At 40.1% G+C, this 22,802-nt stretch overlaps 1 protein-coding gene across 6 annotated transcripts in view; it reads left to right on the top strand.

The window, feature by feature from the left end:
• PSD3 (pleckstrin and Sec7 domain containing 3) overlaps positions 1-22,802 on the top strand; it is a 547,860-nt gene that overhangs the window by 135,901 nt on the left and 389,157 nt on the right. For all 6 annotated transcript variants that reach the window (XM_055349507.2, XM_055349521.2, XM_031013674.3 and 3 more), the window contains one exon: positions 16,645-16,753. In XM_055349507.2, the coding sequence (XP_055205482.2) occupies positions 16,645-16,753 (109 nt within the window). The remainder of the gene's footprint in view (positions 1-16,644; positions 16,754-22,802) is intronic.

The raw sequence follows: 22,802 nt of genomic DNA, 5'->3' as shown, positions 1-22,802 counted from the left end.
AGTGTATTTAATTGCATGGACTTTTAAACATGTATGCTTTGGCCACTCTGAAAATCTGCTTTCTATATTCCAAATATGTTTGCTGGATTATTGTGCTCTAAATAATGGAACTGTTACTCTAACAATCCTATACTTTGTATATTTAATTCATTTGTTCTTGTTCACAAGATGATTTGTTATCAGTCTCTCACAGCACAATTAGGGATTTGTAATCAGAGTCACATCAGTAGTCTTTGTAAATTGATGTAAGCTGTTAACCGCGTTGAACCAGATTTTACTATCATGTGTATCAATAAAATGTATAGGTGATCTCTGACTTTCACCCGTGAATCCCAAAAGTTTACTTAAAATTTAATTATTTGGAGCTCTGTTATTTTTCCCCAGAAACAAGTCCGTTTTTAGGTCTCTGGCAAGCTCAAACAAGCATTCTTAAAGTTAACAGTTTATCACATTATTTTTATGTTCCAATTATGGATGTAAAGAAGAAAGAATAAGCCTATAATCTTCAGAAGTTCTGGAGATCAGTGACCATGGAGTAGGCATGTGGGTAGGGGACGAGTAGGATGTAGACGTCTTTAAAACTATGAAATTGAAGACACCTCTTGGTGAATCATTTATTCTCCAGTGTTCTGTATTTAAGAACAAAGGTAACTGGCATCCACCCATTATTCTTTAGTTCATGCATTGTCTGTTGAAAATGCAATATTTGTGAGACTGAACCAGTCTTATGTAGCAAGGAACATTTCCCAGTTTTTTGTTTGTTTGTTTGTTTGTTTGTTTGTTTTTCTTTTTTGAGACAGAGTTTTGCTCTTGTTGCCCAGGCTGGAGTGCACTGGTGTGATCTGGGCTCACTGCAACCTCCGCCTCCCAGGTTCAAATGATTCTTCTGCCATAGGATTACAGGCACCCACCACCACACCAGCTAATTTTTTGTATTTTTAGTGGAGGAGGGGTTTCACCATGTTGGGCAGGTTGGTCTCGAACTCCTGACATCAGGTGATCCACCTGCCTCGGCCTCCCAAAATGCTGGAATTACAGGTGTGAGCCACTGTGCCTGGCCCATTTCCCAGTATTATATTCCTTGATTGCTTGGGTCCAAAAGCAACTTCATGGCTAATGGCATTATTTTCACTAATTGCACAAATTTGAAGTCATTGATAAAAGCAACTAACAATGTTAACATCAGTTGTAAAATACCCTCAAGAAGCCAGAAATCCTAACTTGTCAGTGCATTTTTCCGGGTACTCTGTGGTTGTGGTTTGTGTTGTAGGAATGGTGGCTGTGGCCCTAGAGGATTTGGGTTTTGTTCCTTGCTTTCCACTGCCCTGCTGTTCCGTGGTCCTTTTTGGTTTGTTTTTTGTTTTCTTGAGACAGGGTCTTGCTCTGTCACCCAGGCTGAAGTGCGGTGGTGTGATCATACCTCACTGTAGCCTTTAATTCCTGGACTCAAGCGATTCTCCCTGCTCAGCCCCCTGAGTAGCAGGGACTACAGGTTACAGGCATGTGCCACCACACCTGGCTATTTTTTAAATTTTTTGTGGAGATGGTGTCTCACTGTGTTGCCCAGACTGCTCTTGAACTCCTGGGCTCAAGCAGCCTTCCCACCACGGCCTCCCAAAATGCTGGGATCGTAGGTATGAGCCACCATGCCCTTTTCTTTTTGAGGGCTCTGTTGTTTACTCAGATAGTTCCAGAATAAATATTCCTCAAACATCAGCATGCCTAAGAATCACATGGAGGAGTCAAGTCAAAATGCAGGTTCTGCAGCTCCATTCCTAAGAATCGGATTCAATCTAGCAATCAGCAGTTTATCCGCAAGCACCCCAGGTAACCCATTGCAGCTCGGCCCTAGAGCAACAGAAATACTGTGTCTCCTGTGTTGGCTTTCTCAAGTGCACGACACAGGACAGTTCTTGGATCACTTACCTGTGTGGGTGAGGCTGATAAACTCTTGTCAAGGCACCAGGGAACAACCTGATGTTCCCCAAGAGGTCATTGACCAAATGGGTCCTGGAATTTTATATTATGTATATTTAAATATATGAATTATAAATTGATAAGTTATAGTTGTATATATTTATGGGGTACAAAGTGATGTTATGAAGTGAAAAGGAAATAAGCTGGGCATAAAAGGGCAAATACTGCATGTTCTCACTTGTATGTGGGCTCTAAAATAGTTGAACTGATAGAAACAGAAAGCGGAATAGTGGTTACCAGAGGCTGGGGTGGGGGAAATCGGGCGATGATGGCCAGAGGGTGCAAAGCCTCAGTTGGACAAGAGGAATACGTTGTTTCTTTTTGTTTGTTTGTTTCTTTTTTGAGCTCTATTGCAGAGCACCTTGAATATAATTTTAATAATGGTGTATTATACATTTCAAAATCACTGAGAGTAAATTTCAAATGTTGCTACCACAAAATACAAAAAGTATTTGAGGTGATGGATGTGTTAAATGGAAAAGTAACAGAGTTCCTCAGAAAAACTAACAAAATAACCACTTTTAATATGCTTCTGTAAACAATTCCTTTCTGAGAAGTTTATTCCTTTTGGCTTTCAATGAATAGTTTGTGTCTTTGAATATTCATTACAAATAAATAGTTTGTTTCTTTATAAAAGTTAAAAAGGTATAATGGGAACTTTTTCATATTGCAGGTAGTATGAGTATCGTGACAATGCTATAGTTTAAGTAGGTGCTATAGGGCACCTATTGACTGCCCTCAGAATATCCCTGAAGCTGGGATGTAAGAATTTCGCAGTGGAAAGTCAGGCAGTTGATGCATCTTGTCTTGTCAGGACATTTTGAAGAATGACTTTACTGGTAATTGACAGGAGTATTAAGCACCCATATAATGTATTTTACTTTTCTATATCATTTTAAATTAAAATTTAAAATATGATGAAAAAAATTTATCAAGACGAGAGATAGTGTTATTCGTCTGAGAACTGATGTGCAATTTTTTGCTAAATTTATATTTTCAGGACCTTATGCTCTCTTTGGTGCCCCTCTTTACCTTGTCCTTACAGACATGTGTTTTGTAGATGCTCTGAGCTCAGTTTATGGACAGTTCTTCATAATATTCATTAGTTAACAGACAGGGATGAAAAACTTGGTATGATCTGGTCACGATTTATGTCCTATACACAGAACCAAAAGCTTTCCACTGAGTGACCTGACTTCTGATTTTCTTGGTGATATGAAACTCATGATCATTTGCTTGGAGATATTTAGCTTTAATGAAATTTAGGTGGGACATGTATTTCTTACAGAAATTAATGCAATGATTATATTATTTTAAATATTTCATGTGTTATTTTAGTGTAAATCACAACATGGATTTCATGAGTTTCAGAATGTTTATATTTGCCTAGGAGATTATTTTTTTTCTGCATGTGTGTAGGTTGGGTAAATGATTAATACTGTGTAAGTAGAAAATAACATTGGTTTAATTTGTTTGATCACTGGTTTAACTCCTTGGAAGAGAAGAAAACTATAAATATATCTATATATATATATATATATTTTTTTTTTTTTTTTTTTTTTTTTGAGACAGAGTCTCGATCGGTAGCCCAGGCTGGAGTGCAGTGGCACAATCTCGGCTCACTGCAAGCTCCGTCTCCCGGGTTCACGCCATTCTCCTGCCTCAGCCTCCCGAGTAGCTGGGACTGCAGGGGCCCGCCACCACGCCTGGCTAATTTTTTTTGTTTTTAGTAGAGATGGGGTTTCACCATGTATAACTATATTCTTATCTTAATCAACAGCAATCTTTTGCCTGTCTTATTTGTAAGGTGCAGTTCTAGGTATTACATGTTTCACTTAAATACACAGTTGCCACCAAGATGTCACTTTTAAGTTAAGGGAACTAGAGATATAGCAAACTAAGGTGAGAAGACACTTACTTCTCATGATTCCCACCTTAAAATCACATTTAGCACCTGTTTTTCTCTTTGTCAAAGTGACAAATTATGTTTTTTAAAAATATAGAGTGGATTTCACTTTGTTTCAGAAGTTAGTGGAACTTCTGAAATGACCAAAGACACCATGATATTTGCAAAGCAGATTTAGGTGACTAAGGCTGATGCTTATGCAGTTTCTTTGTAGGACTTCTTCCTAACCTTTTCCAAGGTTTCAAGGCTTTTTTGAGGTTTCCGAGTTTATAAGGATTCAGGAAAAATATTTATTGGACACTTCGTGTGAGCCTGTAGTCTCCGCTTTGCATAGTACTTGTTTTGATTGTTCTCAGTACCCGACCCACCTCCATTTTTTTGAGAAAGAAGTAGAGGAGCATTTATGAATGTTATTTATTCAGTCTGGTTGATTTCCTCATAGGGATCCTGATTATGCTGGGCTGACTTTTAAAGTTTTGTGTAGTTTTCAGCTTTTCCTCAGGTGACCTGACTTAAATCCCAAGTGCTCTCCCAACGTGGAGAGCTCCATCCTCCTGTTAAGAATCCAGAGTCTGTAGCAAGTAAGATGTGTTCAAAGGTTTAACAATGTTTTTATTTTTTAAATGCAAATATTTATACTGTCTGCTTCATTTGTGAATTTTAAACATTATCAGAAGCACACAGGTCCAGAACCTGAGGAAGGCAAAAAAAGGTCAGGAATAGGTAGGGGAAAAGGCGAGATGAAGTCTTGAATCACTAGGTTTATTGTTTGCTGTCCAAGACCGCCCATCTTCTCAGTCTGTCATTACTGATTATGAGATGGTGGGAAAGGCGGAGGATATGCTGTGAACTCATAATAGTCGGTTGTTAATTTTCTTCAAATTCTTTCATTGAAGGTCTCCGGCTCTTTAGTTACTGCTGTCTTACTGAAGGAGTTGTGAAGAAGACTTGATCCCTCTATCCTACTTTAGTTTTATGGGAGGCTTTATTACAAATGAATGTGTACCGTCCTAGCTTTCTAGCTCCCAGCTTTCTACATCACACTTCAAAAAAAATAAAGCAGCTACCACCATTGGTAAGAAGCCCTCGGGTATTATGAATTCAGAACCTTGCCCAGGCCAGGCACGGTTCCTAGAAGGGGGATAGAATCTTCCCATCTGGTTAAAAGACAACAAAAATGGGTCCAACATGAAGGTTACCAAAGGAAGATTCGTTGGAGCCTGTTAAAGGCATGCTTTCTTGTCCTTTCCTCTGCCTTCACATGTGTGTCGATGGAAGCCAGCTCGTGCCACTGCGGCTCTGCTTTGGGCCCCCCGCCACCCCATATGGCCGCTGCTCCCTGACCCCTTGCCTGGAGGAGCAGCAGAACCCTGGCTTCCCCTTGTCCCAGGGGAGTGTCTTTCACACTGGAAGTGGACAGAGTGAAGAGAGCAGCTGGTGGGAAAATGAGAATGGACCTCCAGGGGCTTTTAAAAAGGCCATGAATTCAGTTACTGGTCTTGTGCTCACACAATTAAAAACAAGCTGGCAGCGGGGCTGCATGATAACTGGGTGAGGACTGAGGCTTGCTTTTTGCCGATGTCTTCCCCCTAGGCTGGTGGTCCATTTCCTGCTTTGCCCTTTGGTTTCCATGCTGTTTCTAACCTTCACAAATTAAAGATGGGGCCTTTCAGCTACCCGGTTTGTTTCCTGGCTGTTTTGTCCCTGAAGCTCTGTACTCTAGAGAGGCATTCTGTCCCAGTTTTACTTTTTTACTTGATGTTGTTACTGACTTTTGGAATATCTATCCAGTTAGTCTGTGAGGGGATGAGGGACTGGTTGTAGGGAATACATGGGCCATCCCCTTTGGCCCAAGCACGAGCATCTTCCCCTTTTGTTTATGTGCACGTGTATGTCAAATATATATTTATATTTTATTATTTAATTTAATTTTGTAATATATTTTATTTATTTTATTTTATTTATTTTTATTTTTTGAGATGGAGTCTTGCTCTTTTGCACAGGCTGGAGTGCAGTGGCACAATCTCGGCTCACTGCAACCTTCGTCTCCCAGGTTCAAGCAATTCTCCTGTCCCAACCTCCCAAGTATCTGGGATTACCGCCACTCCCCCCAGCGCCTAGCTAACTTTTGTATTTTTTTTTTTAGTAGAGACGGGGTTTCACCATATTGGTCAGGCTCGTCTCGAACTCCTGACCTCAGGTGATCCACCCACCTCGGCCTCCCAAAATGCTAGGATTACAGGCGTGAGCCACCGTGCCTGGAAAATTTTATTTATTTTATTATTTAATGTTATTATTTGTTGAAACAAGGTGTTGTTCCGTGCCCAGGCTGGAGTGCAGTGGCACAATCATAGCTCACTACAGCCTCAACCTCCTGGACTCAAGTGATTCTCCTCCCTCACGCTCCTGAGTAGTGGGGACTATGGGTGCATGACACTCTGCCTGGCTGATTTTTTTATTTTTTATTTTTTTGGACAGGGGTCTGGCTGTATTGCACAGGCTAGTCTCGAACTCCTGGCCTCAGGCAATCCTCTCAGTTTGACCTCCCAAATCATTGAGATTACAGCATGAGCCACCGCACCTGGCCTCAAATATATTTTTAAAGGAAAAAAATGCTACACATGCTAGGACTTGAATCTTCCTCTTTATTGCCAGATAAACTGAGGGAATGGATAGTTTTCTTTGTTTTTCAGCAATAAAAAACTTTTAATTATAGTGGAAAGTCTTAATTATAGAGGGAGAGCAAAGTGTATTTGGATGATCTGTGCTAACAAGGAACAGTACAGGTGGAGTAACAAGTTACATGTTAGTCTTGTGATTATCTCATTAATGACTCATTTGTACTTGAAAGCAGCAGAAATACATTTATGGAAAAATATGAATGTGAACTTATTTATTTATTTTTTTTGGAGATGGAGTCTTGCTCTTTTGCCCAGGCTGGAGTGCATGGCGCGATCTCAGCTCACTGCAGCCTCCACTTCCCAGGTTCAAGCGATTCTCCTGTCTCAGCCTCCTGAGCAGCTGGGATTACAAGTGTGCACCACTGCACCTGGCTAATTTTTGTGTTTTTGTAGAGATGGGGTTTCACCATGTTGACCAGGCTGGTCTCAAACTCCTAACCTCAAGTAATCCGCCCACCTGGGCCTCCCAAAGTGCTGGGATTACAGGTGTTGAGCCACCACGCCCAGCTGACTTATGGTTTTTTATTAGATAAGGTAGATATAGAGATAATGTAGATATAAAGTGTGTATTTGTGTATATTTCTGTTTATCTGTATTGGTTTCCTATAGCTGCTGGAAGAAAAGTATCACAAACTTGGTGGCTTAAAGCAACAGATTTATTCTCTTCAAGTTTTGGAGACTAGAAGTCGGAAAGGAGTTTTAGGGGCTAAAATCAAGCTGCCAGAGGGATAATCTGTTTCTTTGCCATTTCTAGACTCTAGAGCTACATTTCTTGCATTCCTTGGCTCACAGCCCCTTCCTCCATCTTCAAAGCCAGTGTTGTAGTATCTTATCTCTGGCTCTACTTTTCTATGCTTCTGTCTCATGACTTTCTTCTCTTCTGCCTCATATCTTTCTTTTCTTCCTTCTTATAAGGATACATGTGATGGCATTTAGGGTTCACTTGGCTAATCCAAGATAGCCCTCCCATGCCCAGAAATTTAATTTAATCACATCTTCAAAGGCTATGCCATGTAAGGTGACATTCACAGGTTCCAGGGATTAGAATGTAGACATTTTGTGGGGGAGGGCCTTTATTTAGTTTACCACAGTGAGTGTGAATGTGTGTGTGTATGTATGTGCATGTGTGTGTGTGTCTGTCTGAAATTCCCTAGCTGACCTATAAGCAGCTACTCTCCCATAACAGTAAGCACAGCTAGTGTTGAGGTCTTAGATCTAAAGAATATTTTTCATCGAAAGGAACCAATTTTGTTTTAAAATAAAATGGCTCATTCTATGGCAGATGGAAAATATAAGAGAAGCATGGAACATTCTGTGGCGTGAGAAAGTAAATAAATCCTCAGAGAATAATGGGGACATGTCAAAAGACACAGAAGCCAACTTGAAGAGGCTTCTGTCGGTCCCAACTGGGCAATTTGAGCACTGAAATAAAAAAGCAATAAATTCAGCCTGTTCTGATAAAAATAAATAAAATTATAAATTGAAAGTTTGATGTGAAACAAGATATTTACATAGTTCCTAAGTGCCTTTCCACAGCGTAATAATTCGTTACTAAGAGAAAAAGTTTAAGCTGACTTAAACTTTATTTATTTATTTATTTATTTATTTATTTATTTATTTTGAGATGGAGTCTCACTCTGTTGCCCAGGCTGGAGTGCAGTGGCTCAATCTTGGCTCACTGCAGCCTCCACCTCCTGGGTTCAAGTGATTCTCCTGGCTCAACCTCCCAAATAGCTGGGATTGCAGGCATGCACCACAACACCTGGCTAATTTTTGTATTTTTAGTAGAGATGAGGGTTTCACCATGTTGGCCAGGCTGGTCTCAAACTCCTGACCTCAGGTCATCTGCCCGCCTTGGCCTCCCAAAGTGCTGGGATTGCAGGCGTGAGCCACCATGCCCGGCCGGCTTAAACTTTTTAAGTCAACTTAAAAAGGTTTCTCAGTGGTGAAACCTGGCAGATCAAAGTGAATGTGATCTGTAATTGGACAAAGTGAAAGCATGTGCCACTGATAGGGTGCAAAGAGAAGAATAGCCTCGTGAAACATGAAGATAAGCCCAAGTTGAAGAACATTCTGTAAAATAACTGGCCTGAAACTTTCAAAACCATCATAGTCATGAAAGTTAAGAAGTATAATGTGATATAGTAGTGGGGTGGTAATAGCCAAGTGGAAGCTCTAAGCTTCACTGTAGGAGGATCTGGTTAAGTTATTTACTAGTAGAATCCTGACTTAATTTTGTAGGTTTTCCTTCTTGGTCTAGCTGCATTCCTCAGTGAAAACTCTTCCTGTCTCCTGCTTGCATGGTAAAGTATAGGGTGCCATAATTTCATTAGCTTGGTGAGTGAAGAAATCTAAGCATCTTAACATCCAGCATATAAATCCCAGTTTCCACTATGGTATCTTTAACTTCAGTAGTGTGTGGTGTCCCCTAGGCCAGAGTGCTCTTTGAAAAATCTCTCTAGTTAATAAAACTATTGTTTTACCTGAGTAGGGGAGGGGCTGTCTCCCAGTGTAGTGGAGGCAGGGATCTGAGGACTTAAGTGCTTGATAACCATTCCTTGTGAATAGTCCTCTGTTATCTAAGCCACTCCCTTTTCCTTCACTTCAAGAGTTTACCAGGCTCCCTCATTCCCTTGTCGTTTGGATGTCTTGTGGGGTGTATTGAATTGTTCTTTTCCTTCTCCACGTTTTCCTGTGGTCTCCTGTGTCAGTTATCACTAGATCATTTGCTTCAAAAATGTTGTCATTTTTCTTATTCTATTTCCTGTGGGTTTGTGCTTTTATAAGAAGAATCTCTTTACTGTGCTTTTAGTAGCTTTGGATGGGGGCAAATGCAAATGTATATATTTATTTTGCCATCTTACCCAGAAATAAACAACAGTGATTTTTTAAAACTTTTTCTTTTTCCTGTTTACATTGGACGTCTCCCTTCCCCATAAACCTGTTATAGAACTTGAATCTTTAAAACAGAAATGGAACTACTGTGGTTGCAAAAGTGGTGTGGGGTTGAGTGAACAAGAGTCTTTTTCACCATGCCTCCTTTGTTGATCTTTGCAGCCACCCTGTCTCTATACCCAGGCAGCTTCTTTGAATCTTAGGATTCTCATGTACACAGCTGGGAAAACCACTGGATTAGAGTGTTATACATTGCTGTTTTTGGCTAGAATGAATGATTCACCTCCTTTTACAACTTTGCATGTCTTCAAACCCACATTCCTCCTGTGTGGGCTGGTGCAAGGATATACCTTCTCATCCAGACCCTTTTGCTTATTAAAAGGGAATAGCAGGGGCTTGTTACCTGTCATCCTGGAGAATTTTCCTTTTGCCCTCCAATCTGTAGCCTTTCCTAAAGTAATGGTTAACTAGGCTGCTGTAATAAAGTACCATAAACAGGGCACTGAAACAGCAGAAGTTAATTTTCTTACAGTTCTAGAGAGTAGAAATTCGAGATCAAAGTTGGAAGGGTTGCTTTCTTCTGAGGCCTCTCTCTTTGTCTTGCAGATGGCCACCTTCTCCCTGTGTCTTCACATGGTCTTTTCTCTGTGTGTGCCTGTCGTCATCTTTTCATATGAAGACATTAGTCATGTTAAGTTAGGACACACTCTACTGATTTCATTTTAACCTAATTATCTCTTTAAAGACCTTATCTCCAAATACAGTTACATTTGAGGTACTGGGGGTTAGGACTTCAACATATAAATCTTGGGGGGACACAATTCAGCCCGTAACGCCTAACTGTTGCCTTTTGCAGCATTAGCCTTGAGCTTCTTGTCCCTGTCTGCACTTAAGTTGTGCGTGGCGCCCTGCTTCCATGGGCCTGGCTTCTGCTGGGCAATGGGAGCAGATGGGATTGAGTAGGATCAAGTGCAGAGTGTGACTGTTGGAACCTAAGTGTTAGTTTTGAGTGAGTCATGAAATATTATTTTATAGTCTTTAATTTAGTGTTTAATTTTTTTTATAATACTCACTGGCTGACTTGGAGGCTTTCAGATTCTCTGAAAATCATACTGAAGTTGAAATAATTAAGGAAATGAAGGAGCGTGCCACCTTTCTCAAACTCCACTCTTAACCTTTTTCTCCCTCCTCACTCCTCTAGCCCCATCATTCCCTTCTCAAATCAACTGAAAACCACTTTTACTTCTAAAATTTGCCTGTAGCTTTCTGCTTTGTCTTTTTGATTTTTTTACAGCTAAACAGTTAATTAAAAGAATCATTCTAGGCTGGGCATGGCAGCTCACGCCTGTTGTAATCCCAGCACTTTGGGAGGCCGAGGCAGGCGGATCACCTGAGGTCAGGAGTTTGAGACTAGCCTGGCCAACGTGGTGAAACCCTGTCTCTACTAAAAATACAAAAATTAGCCAGGCATGGTGATGCGTGCTTGTAATCCCAGCTACTCTGGAGGCTGAGGCAGGAGAATCACTTGAACCTGGGAGGCGGAGGTTGCAGTGAGCCAAGATTGCACCATTGCACTCCAGCCTGGGTGACAGAGTGAGAAGCTGTCATCTCAAAAAAAAAAAAAAAAAAAAAAAAAAAAAAAAGTCATTCTACATCAGTAGTGCTTATCTTGTGTCTAAAATTGGTAATTATAATCGGTAATGTTGCGAGTTGGATAACGTGAATGTAATTCTTTGTAAATGTGAAAAGTCCTATCAAATGTAAGGTTGAGATTTTGTTTGTCCTATCCATTTAATGGTGGGCTTGCATCTTTAAATACAGGGTGTGTTTTGGGGATCATGCCATTGTAATTTTATCACAAGGAAAAGATGTTACTGCTCTGTAGTGAAGTGTCTGTGAAGCTGGTTCAGAAGTGTGAAGAATCATTGTGCTTCAGAATTCAAGGAGACCTGAGAGATAAATTTGAGTAACACTTTTTATCAATAGGGAAGCTGAAGCCCAAACATGAAGCATTTGTGTGAGACTGCGTGGTACTATCGAGCGGAGATTTAAGTCTGATCACCTGACCATCAGTCCATCTGCTAATGTTTCATGTTCCATACTTCTTAAGGAGATTTATGTTCGTAAAAACAACTGTGATGAAACAAAAGAATATATTTTATTCAGTTAGTAATGTCAAAGGAAATAGTAGTCTGAATTATGTGGGTCTTTCATTAATCTGATTGTTTTAACAATACAGTTTTCAAAGACCTGCATTAATTATTGGAGAGATCAGTAAAGATTTATAAGCCTTGCCATGGGAAGAGGATGTATCAATAGGGGCTCACAGCTTCAAGAATAGCTAATTTGTTTGGTAAGAATAACCCCCCAGTGCAGGTGGAGCTGAGAAACCAAAGCAGAAGGCAGACAGGTCCAGACTGTTGTTATAGGGTGTTTTATTGGGGAACTGACAGACAGAAGCGTGGTTTTGGGCAACTGCAAGACGGGTAGATCTCCACGCCATTATACCCCAGACCCAGGGATTATATCCCACAGGGAAGGGGCACACATGCTTCGGAGGGAATAGGTAGGAATTTGATGTAAGGGCAGGATTTACTGTAAGTATGTGCCATTACTCAAGAAACAGTAGATAAATTGGAAATCTCAGAGGCATTCCCAGAACTGGGGTTAATCAGAAGTCAACATGGCATGTTAGCTTCCAAGATAGAGTTACTTTAGCCTCCACACAAATGCAAGCAGAATGAATTTTATACTGTTTAGCAAGGTGGAGTATGTTAATGGAGCACTTTATTAAGCGGAGCCCTTTAGTGAATTTTACTTCTAGGTTGAGCAGTCCCTTCTAAAAAATGTTTCACTTTTGTGATAGTCTGAGCGTACTTTGAACACTGCTTCACTCTGAAGCTTTAGCGCCTTCAAAGCCTTGCTCCTCAAAGCTGGTCTGTGGATCAGGGTCACCAGGGAACTTTTAGGAATGCGGAGTCCCAGGCCCCACCTTAACCTGCTCAGTTTATGTTTTAACAAGATTCCAGGTGATTCATATATACAACAGAGTATGAAGACCACTGATCTAGAGCAGTGGTTCACAAAAAAGCTGGTTCCTGGACCAGCAACATCAGCATCACCTGAAAAATTATTAGAAAATGCAGATTCTCAGGCCCCACCTCAGACCTACGCAATCAGAAACTCTGGGATGGACCCCAGCAGTACGTGTTTTACTTGGTGCTGTAGGTGATGCTGATTCATGATAAATTTTGAGAACCACTCTAGGGTAATATGTTTCAAACAGTTTAGGTCATGAGCAACCTTGAGAAATACACTTTTAATCATGACTCAGCACACACACTCACATGCACGTGTGACTTAGACGTTCCATGAAACAATGCTTATCTTACAATGTGTTTTCTGCTCTGGTATTTTTACTTTTATTCTATTAAATAGATATGTGTGTATAAACTTATTGATATAAAAATGTGGTCATGATCCACTAAAGTGATTTTACAAGCCACTAATGGGTCATAAGATGCAGTTTGAGAAACAGTAGTCTTGAGCAGGCTCCTCTTGATAGTCTGATAAAATTCTAGATCTTTTGTCAGAATAATGCATGTTAAATGCATACAATAATGTAGATAGAGTTGCAAAAGAAACCAATTTGATTGGCTACCAAAATATTACATTTGTGGTATGATAATATATGTATCCCAACTTCTCAGGAGGCTTAGGCAGGAGGACTGCTTGAGGTCAAGAGTTTGAGTCCAGTCAGAGCAACATATCTAGATCCCATCTCTAAAAAAATAAAAAAGTCATGTTTCTTTATTGATAACAAGATTTAATGGTGAGTCTAGTAACTATTATCATTTCAAACTAGGGACAACTATACATATTTCCAAATATCTGTAGTAACTGTTAGATGATATGAAAATGATGAATTTCTATTGATGACAAGTTATAGTTATTGCTACCAATACTCTGGTTTGTTGCTTACATTTGTATTTGAAAACATGCTAAATTTCATCTAAAGGTAAATGCAAATAAATATGTAAATCACCCCCTCCCCAGCTTCATGAACTTCCAGAATTCTCTTGATTGGCACTTGCTTCCCCACGGACCTGAGGTTAAGAATCCTTGCTCAAGGGGAACCTTGCTTTAGAGAACAGTTCTTGGCCTTAAAGTTGAGATTCTAAGCAAAAATTTATCTTCTTGGAATTTCTTGAAACTTTTGCTTTATAGATGGCATCTTTTCTTATATTCTAGCACCCCTGTAATGGATTCCTTTTTTAAAATGTTCTTTTCTGATGTTTTAGTGAGTCCTTGGGGGATCACTTGGAAGCCCAAATGTAGGCTCTTGATACTGTTTCTTCTCTAGTCTCCCCATTCTCAATACATGCACCTGGTTGTTCAAGCCAGATTCCTGGGAGTCATCCGCAATGCCACGAGTTCTAGATTTGGACTGCTCGGGTGTGAATCTAGGATCTATATATCTTTGGAAAAGTTATTTAGCCTCTCATTGCCTTCTTTTTTCCACCTATAAGATGGGGATGACAGTAGCCCCCACCTCATAGGATTGTTCTGAGCATTAAATGAGATATTCCATGTATTACATTAGAACAGTGCCTGGCACGGAGTAAGTGGTTATTATCTATTCTAATTATCCTTAATCTCCCCTTTCCCTTTTTTTTTTTTTTTTTTTTTGTTTGAGACGGAGTTTCGCTTTTGTTGCCTAGGCTGGAGTGCAATGGCGCCATCGCGGCTCACTACAACCTCCACGTCCCAGGTTCAAGCGATTCTCCTGCCTTAGCTTCCTGAGTAGCTGGGATCACAGGTGCATGGCTCCACGCCTGGCCAATTTTTGTATTTTTTAGTAGAGACGGGGTTTTGCCATGTTGGCCAGGCTGGTCTCGAACTCCTGACCTCAAGTGGTGCGCCCACCCCAGCCTCCCAGAGTGCTAAGATTAAAGGCATGAGCCACTGTGCCTGGCCCCTTTCCCTCATTCTTTAAATCCAGTTTATCAGAAAACTGTGTAATTCTTCCTACAAAATATATTTTAATTCATCCACTTTTGCCTATTCCTCCAAACTTCCCTGTTGTCGTTTGGATTTCTAGCTGGTATCTCTGCTGCTTCTTGTCTCACTCCAATTCATTTTCCATATAACACCCATATGATCTTTTAAAAGTGTAAATGAATAATCTTTTAAAATGCAAATGAATCACTGTATCCCATAAAACGCTTCAGTGGCTTCCCATCAAACCCGTCAAAATGCTCTGTCCTTTCCTTGAGCTACACTCTTCATCCTGCAAGTCTCTAAACTTGCCCACTCATCCGCTCTTCTGTGGCCACTTTGGCTTTCTCTTAGTTATCTGAGTAGCCTCATCCATCCTTCCATTCCTTAAGGCCATGCATATGGCCTTCCCGCCAATATGTCGCTGACCTTCCCCAGCCTGTCATATTTCTCATCTCAGCAGGCATTAGTTTCTCAGAGAGCTTTCCCTAACCACCTGCCCAAATTAGGGCACCTTACGTGGCAGCCGCTTGGCCGAGTTCCTCTTTTACTAGCCTGAAGCTCCCGAAACACTTCAAAAAATTAACATTTTCTCTCTGTTGGGGAAAAGGATAATTAACAACCTGTGATTATCAAACACGTAACACCAAGAGGAGTATGCACCTTTTTCAGACTGATACATTTGACGCGTTATGAACATTAAGTGATTGTGGAGCTCTTTTAAGAAATTGCTATCTGAATGTTGTGCACGCTAGCTCTTTGCTCTTGGTATTGAAGAACAAAGTGGGGTCTGCCCCCTGAACCTGTCTCCAGTGGGGTGATGGAGGTGTGATTGGGTCTTCCTAGTATTGTCAGTCATTTCTACTCCAAAGCATAGAATAGAAATACTAACATTTCCCTCTTTGAAATAGTTACTTGGTTGCTGATAAAACCCTTCACGCTTCTCTCCCCCAAAGTGAATGGTCAGTCACTGTTCAGACATGAGAAAAGATGATGTCTCATAACCAGTGGATAGAAACCAGTACGGGTGATATCTGTATCCTGATTAATGTTTAGGTTCAGAGTAAAGAGGCAAAAGAAGGCCTTCCTGACTGTGCTAGGTCAAATTTCTTTGTGTCTTGAAATTTTTTTCCTTTCTACTTGTTTTTAATTAGTCCTCAGCCGGAGAACAGAGACACTCCTGATTTTTGACAGTTGCCTAAAACAGCGAGGAAGGAGGTCTTAGGAGTTCAGAGTTAGGATGTACCACTTTCACCATCACCTTTGTAGTTCTTGTTTCAAATAAGGGAATTTAGGAATTACACAGGACCCTGGGACAGATGTTGAAATGTAGGACAATCAGTATAAATGGGATGCCTGGCAGTTCTGTTCCATGCCCTGTTCGGCTGAATGGTGTTCCTGATTATATAAAAATGTGATCTATTTTGGGGAAAGACTGGTTTTTTTGTTGGTGTACTTTAACAGAAGCCACACAAAGAAATATTCTTGTTATGGACTGTGGGTGATGATAATCACTTGGAAAGTGATGTGTTTAAAAACAAAATACAGTTTTGTTTCTTTTTTTTTTTTTTTTTTTTTGAGATGGAGTCTAGCTCTGTCACCCAGGCTGGAGTGCAGTGGCATGATCTTGGCTCACTGCAGCCTCTGCCTCCCTGGTTCAAGTGATTCTCTTGCCTCAGCCTCCAGAGTAGCTGAGATTACAGGAACCACCACACCCGGCTAATTTTTGCATTTTTAGTAGAGATGGGGTTTCACCATGTAGGTCAGGCTGGTCTCGAACTCCTGACATCGTGATCCACCTGCTTTGGCCTCCCAAAGTGTTGAGATTACAGGTGTGAGCTACCGCGTCCAGCCAAAATATAGTTTTCTAATTGCAGAAAAGTAACATTAATTTTTTAAAAAACCGACCGTAATTCAGCCTCCCAATCAAGCCATCCTTTTTATTTTCCTCTGACTTCCCTATAGATGTTTATATGTATACATTTTTTATATAGCTATAATCATGCAGTGATAGTTTGTATTCTGATTCTTTTCATGTTACACTTTTCATGTTTCATTTTGAATGGTTAGATAGCTTTGAGTACATATGTCATAATTGCTTTACCAATCTCATGTGGGATAATTTGTTTTATGATGTATTTTTTTATGATGTATTTTAAATGTCTTTGTTTTGTTCTCATTTTGCAGGCGGAGACATTTGTTTGGGTGAATAGTGCATCTGCACATTCCCAGAGTGTTGCCAAGGCCAAATATGAATTTTTATTTGGCAGACCTGAAGGGAAAACTCCAGATACTAGTAAGTATTTCCTCATATCCCTCTCCCAGGTAAACTATTTGAAGAGCTGTGATTTCAAAGTGATTTTTCTCCACCTGCATTACTTTCTTCTTCCCTCTGTGAAACCTGCTTGCCCTAATTATTCATCAAAACAATCTTCCCAAGATGTAGAATCCGCAAATATTTCATGTAATTCTTGTGGCCTATTCTTGGTAATTTCAAGTCATGTTCTTGGTTTGAAGAATTCTCATCTTATGATATTTGAAATTCCAAGAATTAAGCAATTTTCATAAGAGTTTTCCATAGTTACCATTGTTGTATATATTGACTAATGTATTTTTGGTGGTTTTTTTTTTTTTTTTTTTTGAGACAAAGTCTTGCTCTGTCATCCAAGCTGGCATGCAGTGGCACCATCCTAGCTTACTGCAGCCTTGACCTCCAGGCTCAAATGATCCTTCTGCCTCAGCCTCCCAACTAGCTGGGACTACAGGCATATGCCACCACACCTGACTAACTAAAAAAATACTTTTTTTCTTTTCTTTTTTTTTTTTAAGAGACAGGGTCTGGCTATGCTGCCTAGGCTGGTCTCAAACTCCTGGCCTCAAGCTATCCTCCTGCCTCAGCCCCGCAAAACACTGAGTTTACAGATGTGAGCCACTGTGCCCAGCCCTTGGTGCTTGTTTTTCACTAACAAAATATATTATTAGGAAACATTTCCACAAGGATTTTCAGATACTGCAGTCTTTACTTTGGAGGTTATTGTAGCTCTTGTTTATTTTTAATACTTTTTAGTATTGGCCTAATCTAGTTATCAAATTTAGTATTCTGGAACTACAAGCAACATTTTTCAATTTGAAACAGGTAAATTTAGGACAAATAGAACTATTACTAGTGCTAATTACAGTAATAATTAACCTCCTAGAATACTTACTGTGTGGTAAGGCACTATGCTAATCATCACAGTCACCTGATAAGTTGGTACCGTTATCCCCATTTTCCAGGTGAGGGATCTGAAGTAATCTTCTCCCAGTCATAATCACTCACACAGCAGAGCCGGGAGTATAAGGCAAGTTTGCCTGACCGCAGAGCTCATCCTGTTAATGCAATACTTTTTTGAAGGCATTTTCCTAGAAGGAGGTACAAGATAAAAATGCAAATAGCTTTGTATTGAATTTCAAAACGTGTAATTTTACGGAAAACCGATGATAAAGGGGATATTAGCATATCTTGAGAATTAGATTGGAAAAGGCTATTGCATGTGGATAATATTCTCTGAGTTCTGGATCTAGACTTCTTGAGTTTGAACCTGGCCTTGTAACTTATAAACTGTGTGACCTTGCAAAGCTATCCAACTTATTTGTGGCTCAGTTTTCTCATCTGTAAAATGGGATTATAGTGACTTATGTCTTAGAATTCTTTTGAGAATGAAATAAGTTGACATTTATAAAGATCTTAGAGTCATGTCCCATCTCTACTAAAAAAAAAATTAGCCGGGCGCGGTGGCAGGTGCCTGTAGTCACAGCTACTCAGGAGGCTGAGGCAGGAGAATGGCATGTACCCGAGAGGCAGAGCTTGCAGTGAGCCGAGATCACGCCACTGCACTCCAGCCTGGGCGACAGAGCGAGACTCCGTCTCAAAAAAAAAAAAAAAAAAAAAAAAAAAAAAAGGATCTTAGAGTCATGCTTGGTATGTAATAAGTGCTATAAAAGTGTTTGCTGCTGTTAATTATTGTGATAACCATCACCATCATCATCATATCCCTGACCTTTGAGGCTGATATTATAAGTGCAATCCTTAATTTTTCAGCTTTATTATTATCTGATACTTATTTTTGTTTTGGGAAGACCAAGAATCTCACTTAATACATACAGCTGTTGCTCAGCTGAAGAAACCCAAGTATGAACTACACATTTTTGACTCACATGTTAGATGGGATTATTTAATAACTCCAGAATATTTGAGGATACCAAGAAGGCAGTGTATACACAGCCATATAATAACTTCTTTTAGCTTAAAAAGTGAATATTTATTAGATATCTTAATAGTTGGGGACTCCTAGATACAGTAAAAAAAAAACAGCTAAATTATTTTTAAAAATCATTTGGCTTTTATCACAGTGTCCTAATTTAGAGGAGAATGTGTTTCATACTATATCTCTTACACTTAACATGTATTGTAGCCATTTATGCTGTTTGTCATGCATCATAAATACCTAACTATTCTGGGCTTGAAGTTTGAGGTACCTAATCATCTGTTTACTCTTTCCCTGACAGGGTACTGATTATAGTTATCCCAAGACTTTTGAAAACTCTTTGGCATTGGCCTGGCGTAGTTGCTCACACCTCTAATCCCAACACTTTGGGAGGCAGAGGCGGATGGATCACCAGAGGTCAGGAGTTTGAGACCAGCCTGGCCAACATGGTGAAAGCCTGTCTCTACTAAAAATATAAAAATTAGCTGGCCATGGTGACATGTGCCTGTAATTCTAGCTACTCGGAAGGCTGAGGCACGAGAATCGTTTGAGCCCAGGAGGCAGAAGTTGCAGTGAGCCGAGATCATGCCACTGCACTTCAGCCTGGATGACTGAGTGAGACTCTGTCTCAAAAAGTAAACAAAAAATTTAAAAAATAAAGCTCCTTGGCATAGACTTAACTTTGAATGTGACACTGTGATTTTTTTTGCTAATTAAGCTTTTTTTTTTTTGACTATAATAAAACTGATTTTTCCTTAGCTATATAGAGATAATACCAAATGTCTACATAGTTCTCTGCCTTATTTGGTGAGTGAGTTTGGTTCTTCCTTACTCATGGGTTTTGAGTAGTTTTCCCTGTATCAGCAGCTCAGATATATCATAGCCGAGGCAAACCAAAATGACACTTTAAACCTTTTGTTTCTTATTTGCCTTGGTAAAAATGGTTGGTAGTAGTTGCTCCTGGTGTGATGTTATGCTGTAGGTGTGAGAGGATGCATGCATTGTTGAACAAATACATTTAATGAGCACCTATGTGTAGGTTACTTGCGTTGGGCACATTGAAGGTGCAAAGAAGTGGAAGACATGGTTCTTACTCATAAGTTTCTTATTCTTTAGCTAAGAAGAAACAATATGTCTCCAAGTGACTAGTAAGGAAGAATGATCACATTTAGTTTGTCTGGTGATAACTTCATGGAGGAGGTGGAAGTTGAACTTGGTCTTGAAGGATGACTAGAATTCTGAATATTAGAGTTTTGTGGGGAGAGCATTTCAAATTGCAGAAATGGCATGAGCAGGAAATAGAAATTGACGAACTGGGGAAGACTAGCCTGGTTAGTCTGCAGACATCATCACTGAGAGATAAGTTCAGAAAGATTACCATTTAGAAAAGGGCCATATCATGTAGGGCCTCCTAAGGCAAGGTGAAGAGTTTACAGACTTTTGAAAATAAGAAGGTGAGGAAAATGAACTTCAGAGGTATTAAAGAACATGACTAAAGGCACATAGCTGAGATGATTTAGAATCCAGTTAAAAATCCAGTCTCTCTCATAGCCCATGAGAAGTCTCGGCTTTAGTGCAGTCCTCTTAGTAGGTACAGCATGCCAGTAATTGGAAGTTATTTGATGTAATGAGGTAAGATAGGTACCTTCATGGGTTATTCAGTTGCGTGGAGAATTGTAGAACTTCTTAAATGGTCCTAAACTTGCTTTTTAGAGTTTGTGTGTGTTTTTGAAACTCTCTGACAGTAATTACTCCTCACAGCTGTCTGTGGGCTGGCATAAAGCTGTATCTTGTTCCTCCCACTTTACTGAATGCAAAGTGCTGATGGCAGCCGCAGCAGAGCCTGGGTCCCAGCCTACGACAGGTGCCTGTGGACAACACTGAGCCTCTTCAGTTTCTTCATCTGTAAAATAGGGAACATGGTAGTAACTTCTTCATAGAGTTGTACTGGAAATCGAATGAGATTGTAAATACACAGCTCAGGGTTTGGCACATGGTACCCAATCAGTGTTTAGCTGTTAGGAAACCGCTTATGTATTAAAGTAGCAGAATCTTTATGTTGGAAGAAATAGTAGAAGTCACCTTTGCCTTTTATAGATGTGGAAACTGAGGACTCAAGAGAATGAATTAATTTGCCCAAACTCATTGGTAGGTTTGAGACCATGATCCAGGCTCCTCTGCTCTGAATCATGTGTGAAATGTGACATCATCTGTTCCTGTAGGAAAACCAACTCTCAGATTGGAAAGATGTAAAAGTCACATCACCCCACTCCCTTGAAATATGCTATAAATGTGCTGTGTTAGAAAGGCAACCACTCTCAGAATAAACAGGCTCTGAGGGAGGCCTTCGGGGACTCTTCTGTTGGAGAAGGTACCTGATGACTAACGGAGGAAGGAGGAGAACTGTTTTCACATTGCCTCCCTGCTGCCATCACCTGAACTGTTCAGAGCCCATCATTAAAAGAAAAGAGTTGGGCGGCGCTAGTGGGGAAGCCATAGGAAGTGTGTTATAATTTTAAGGTTCTAGAGTGATTGTGTAGTGAGAGCTTAGTTGCTTGGAAGCCTCTGAAAGACATACCAAAATTTTGTTAAAATGTTGATTTTCTTTTAGTTGGAGCTCATTCTAACTTGTATTGTCTAAGCAAATTTTCTCTTTATGATGATTTATGGTCATAAGTATGAATAACTAAGGTGCTTGCTGGACTTAGATGTAAATGGATGCTGTAGCATATGATTTTAAGAAGTGTCTCATGTCAGTTTTTTAAAAATTACCTGTTTTTTTTTTTAAGGGAAAAGTGAATCATATGTAGACACATGACTCCTTGCAGTATAATGTGGTTCTTTTCAGCAAAATTAACTAGATCAGGGTTCCGCAACAGTTTGACTATTGACATTGTGTGTTGGACATCCAGCAAAAGACTTGTATGTAGAATACATAGAGAGCTCTTACATCTCAATGACAAGAAGGCAAATCCCCTAAGGGAAAAAAAAATGGGCAAAAGATTGTAACAGATACTTCACCAAAGAAGATATATGGATGGCAGGTAAGCACATGAAAAGATGCTCAACATTATTAGTCATTAGGGAAATGGAAATGAAAACCACAATGAGATACTAATAAAATCTACTAGAAAGGCTAAAATTAAAAAGACTGGCCATATTGTGATTGGTAAGAAAGTGGAGCTGCTGAGCTCGTACACACTGGTGGCGGGAATGTAAAAGGTCCAATTATTTAAAAACAGTTGAAGGCCGGGCGCAGTGGCTCATGCCTGTAATCCCAGCACTTTGGGAGGCCAAGTCGGGCAGATCACGAGATCAAGAGATGGAGACCATCCTGGCCAACATGGTGAAACCCCATCTCTACTAAAAATAAAAAAAATTAGGTGTGGTTGCACATGCCTGTCATCGCAGCTACTCAGGAGACTGAGGCAGGAGAATCGCTTGAAGCCGGGAGGTGGAGGTTGCAGTGAGCTGAGATCGCACCACTGCACTCTAGCCTGGCAACAGAGCGAGACTCCATCTCAAAAAAAAAAAAAAAAAATTGAAAAAGTTAGTTAAGAAGTTAAAGATATACGTTCTGTACCACTAGGCTATTCCATTTCTTGATACTTACCCAGGATACATACCCAAGCGTATGCCAATGTAAAGACTTGTACGTGAAAGTTCATGGCCTGTCCTCTGGTTTCACTGTTTGGGAAATCAAGCAGATTAGGAATTAGGTAACTGAATGAGGAATGAATAACACAAGTGGTAGACTTTGCATGGTGCGTTTCAAAATATTTAATCCCTTCTTTTGCCTTAATTGGCTTTGATTTAGTATGCAGTATGCACTGGAGTCTCTTAAATGAAAAGACCTTTGAGATCTCACCTGTGGGTAATTGGCTCTATCTCTATGGACAGCTTTCAGGGCTGTCTTGACCCCTACCCACTCACGTTTCTGGAAGTGTGAGTCTTGTGTTCTTGCTGTATGGTGCCTGTGGAGCCCTTTCAGTCATGTCTTTCCTTAGCTCTGAAAATATTTGTCCTCTCTACTTTTTAAAAATGGTTTTTACTTCTGCAGTTCCTATTAGATAGGTGTTGGTTCTCCTGGATTAGATC

This window comes from Gorilla gorilla, chromosome 7 (assembly GCF_029281585.2).
Source record: "Gorilla gorilla gorilla isolate KB3781 chromosome 7, NHGRI_mGorGor1-v2.1_pri, whole genome shotgun sequence".
Classification (NCBI taxonomy): Eukaryota; Metazoa; Chordata; class Mammalia; order Primates; family Hominidae; genus Gorilla; species Gorilla gorilla.
Note: the sequence above shows the minus strand (reverse complement) of the source record. Positions and strands in the feature narration are given on the sequence as shown.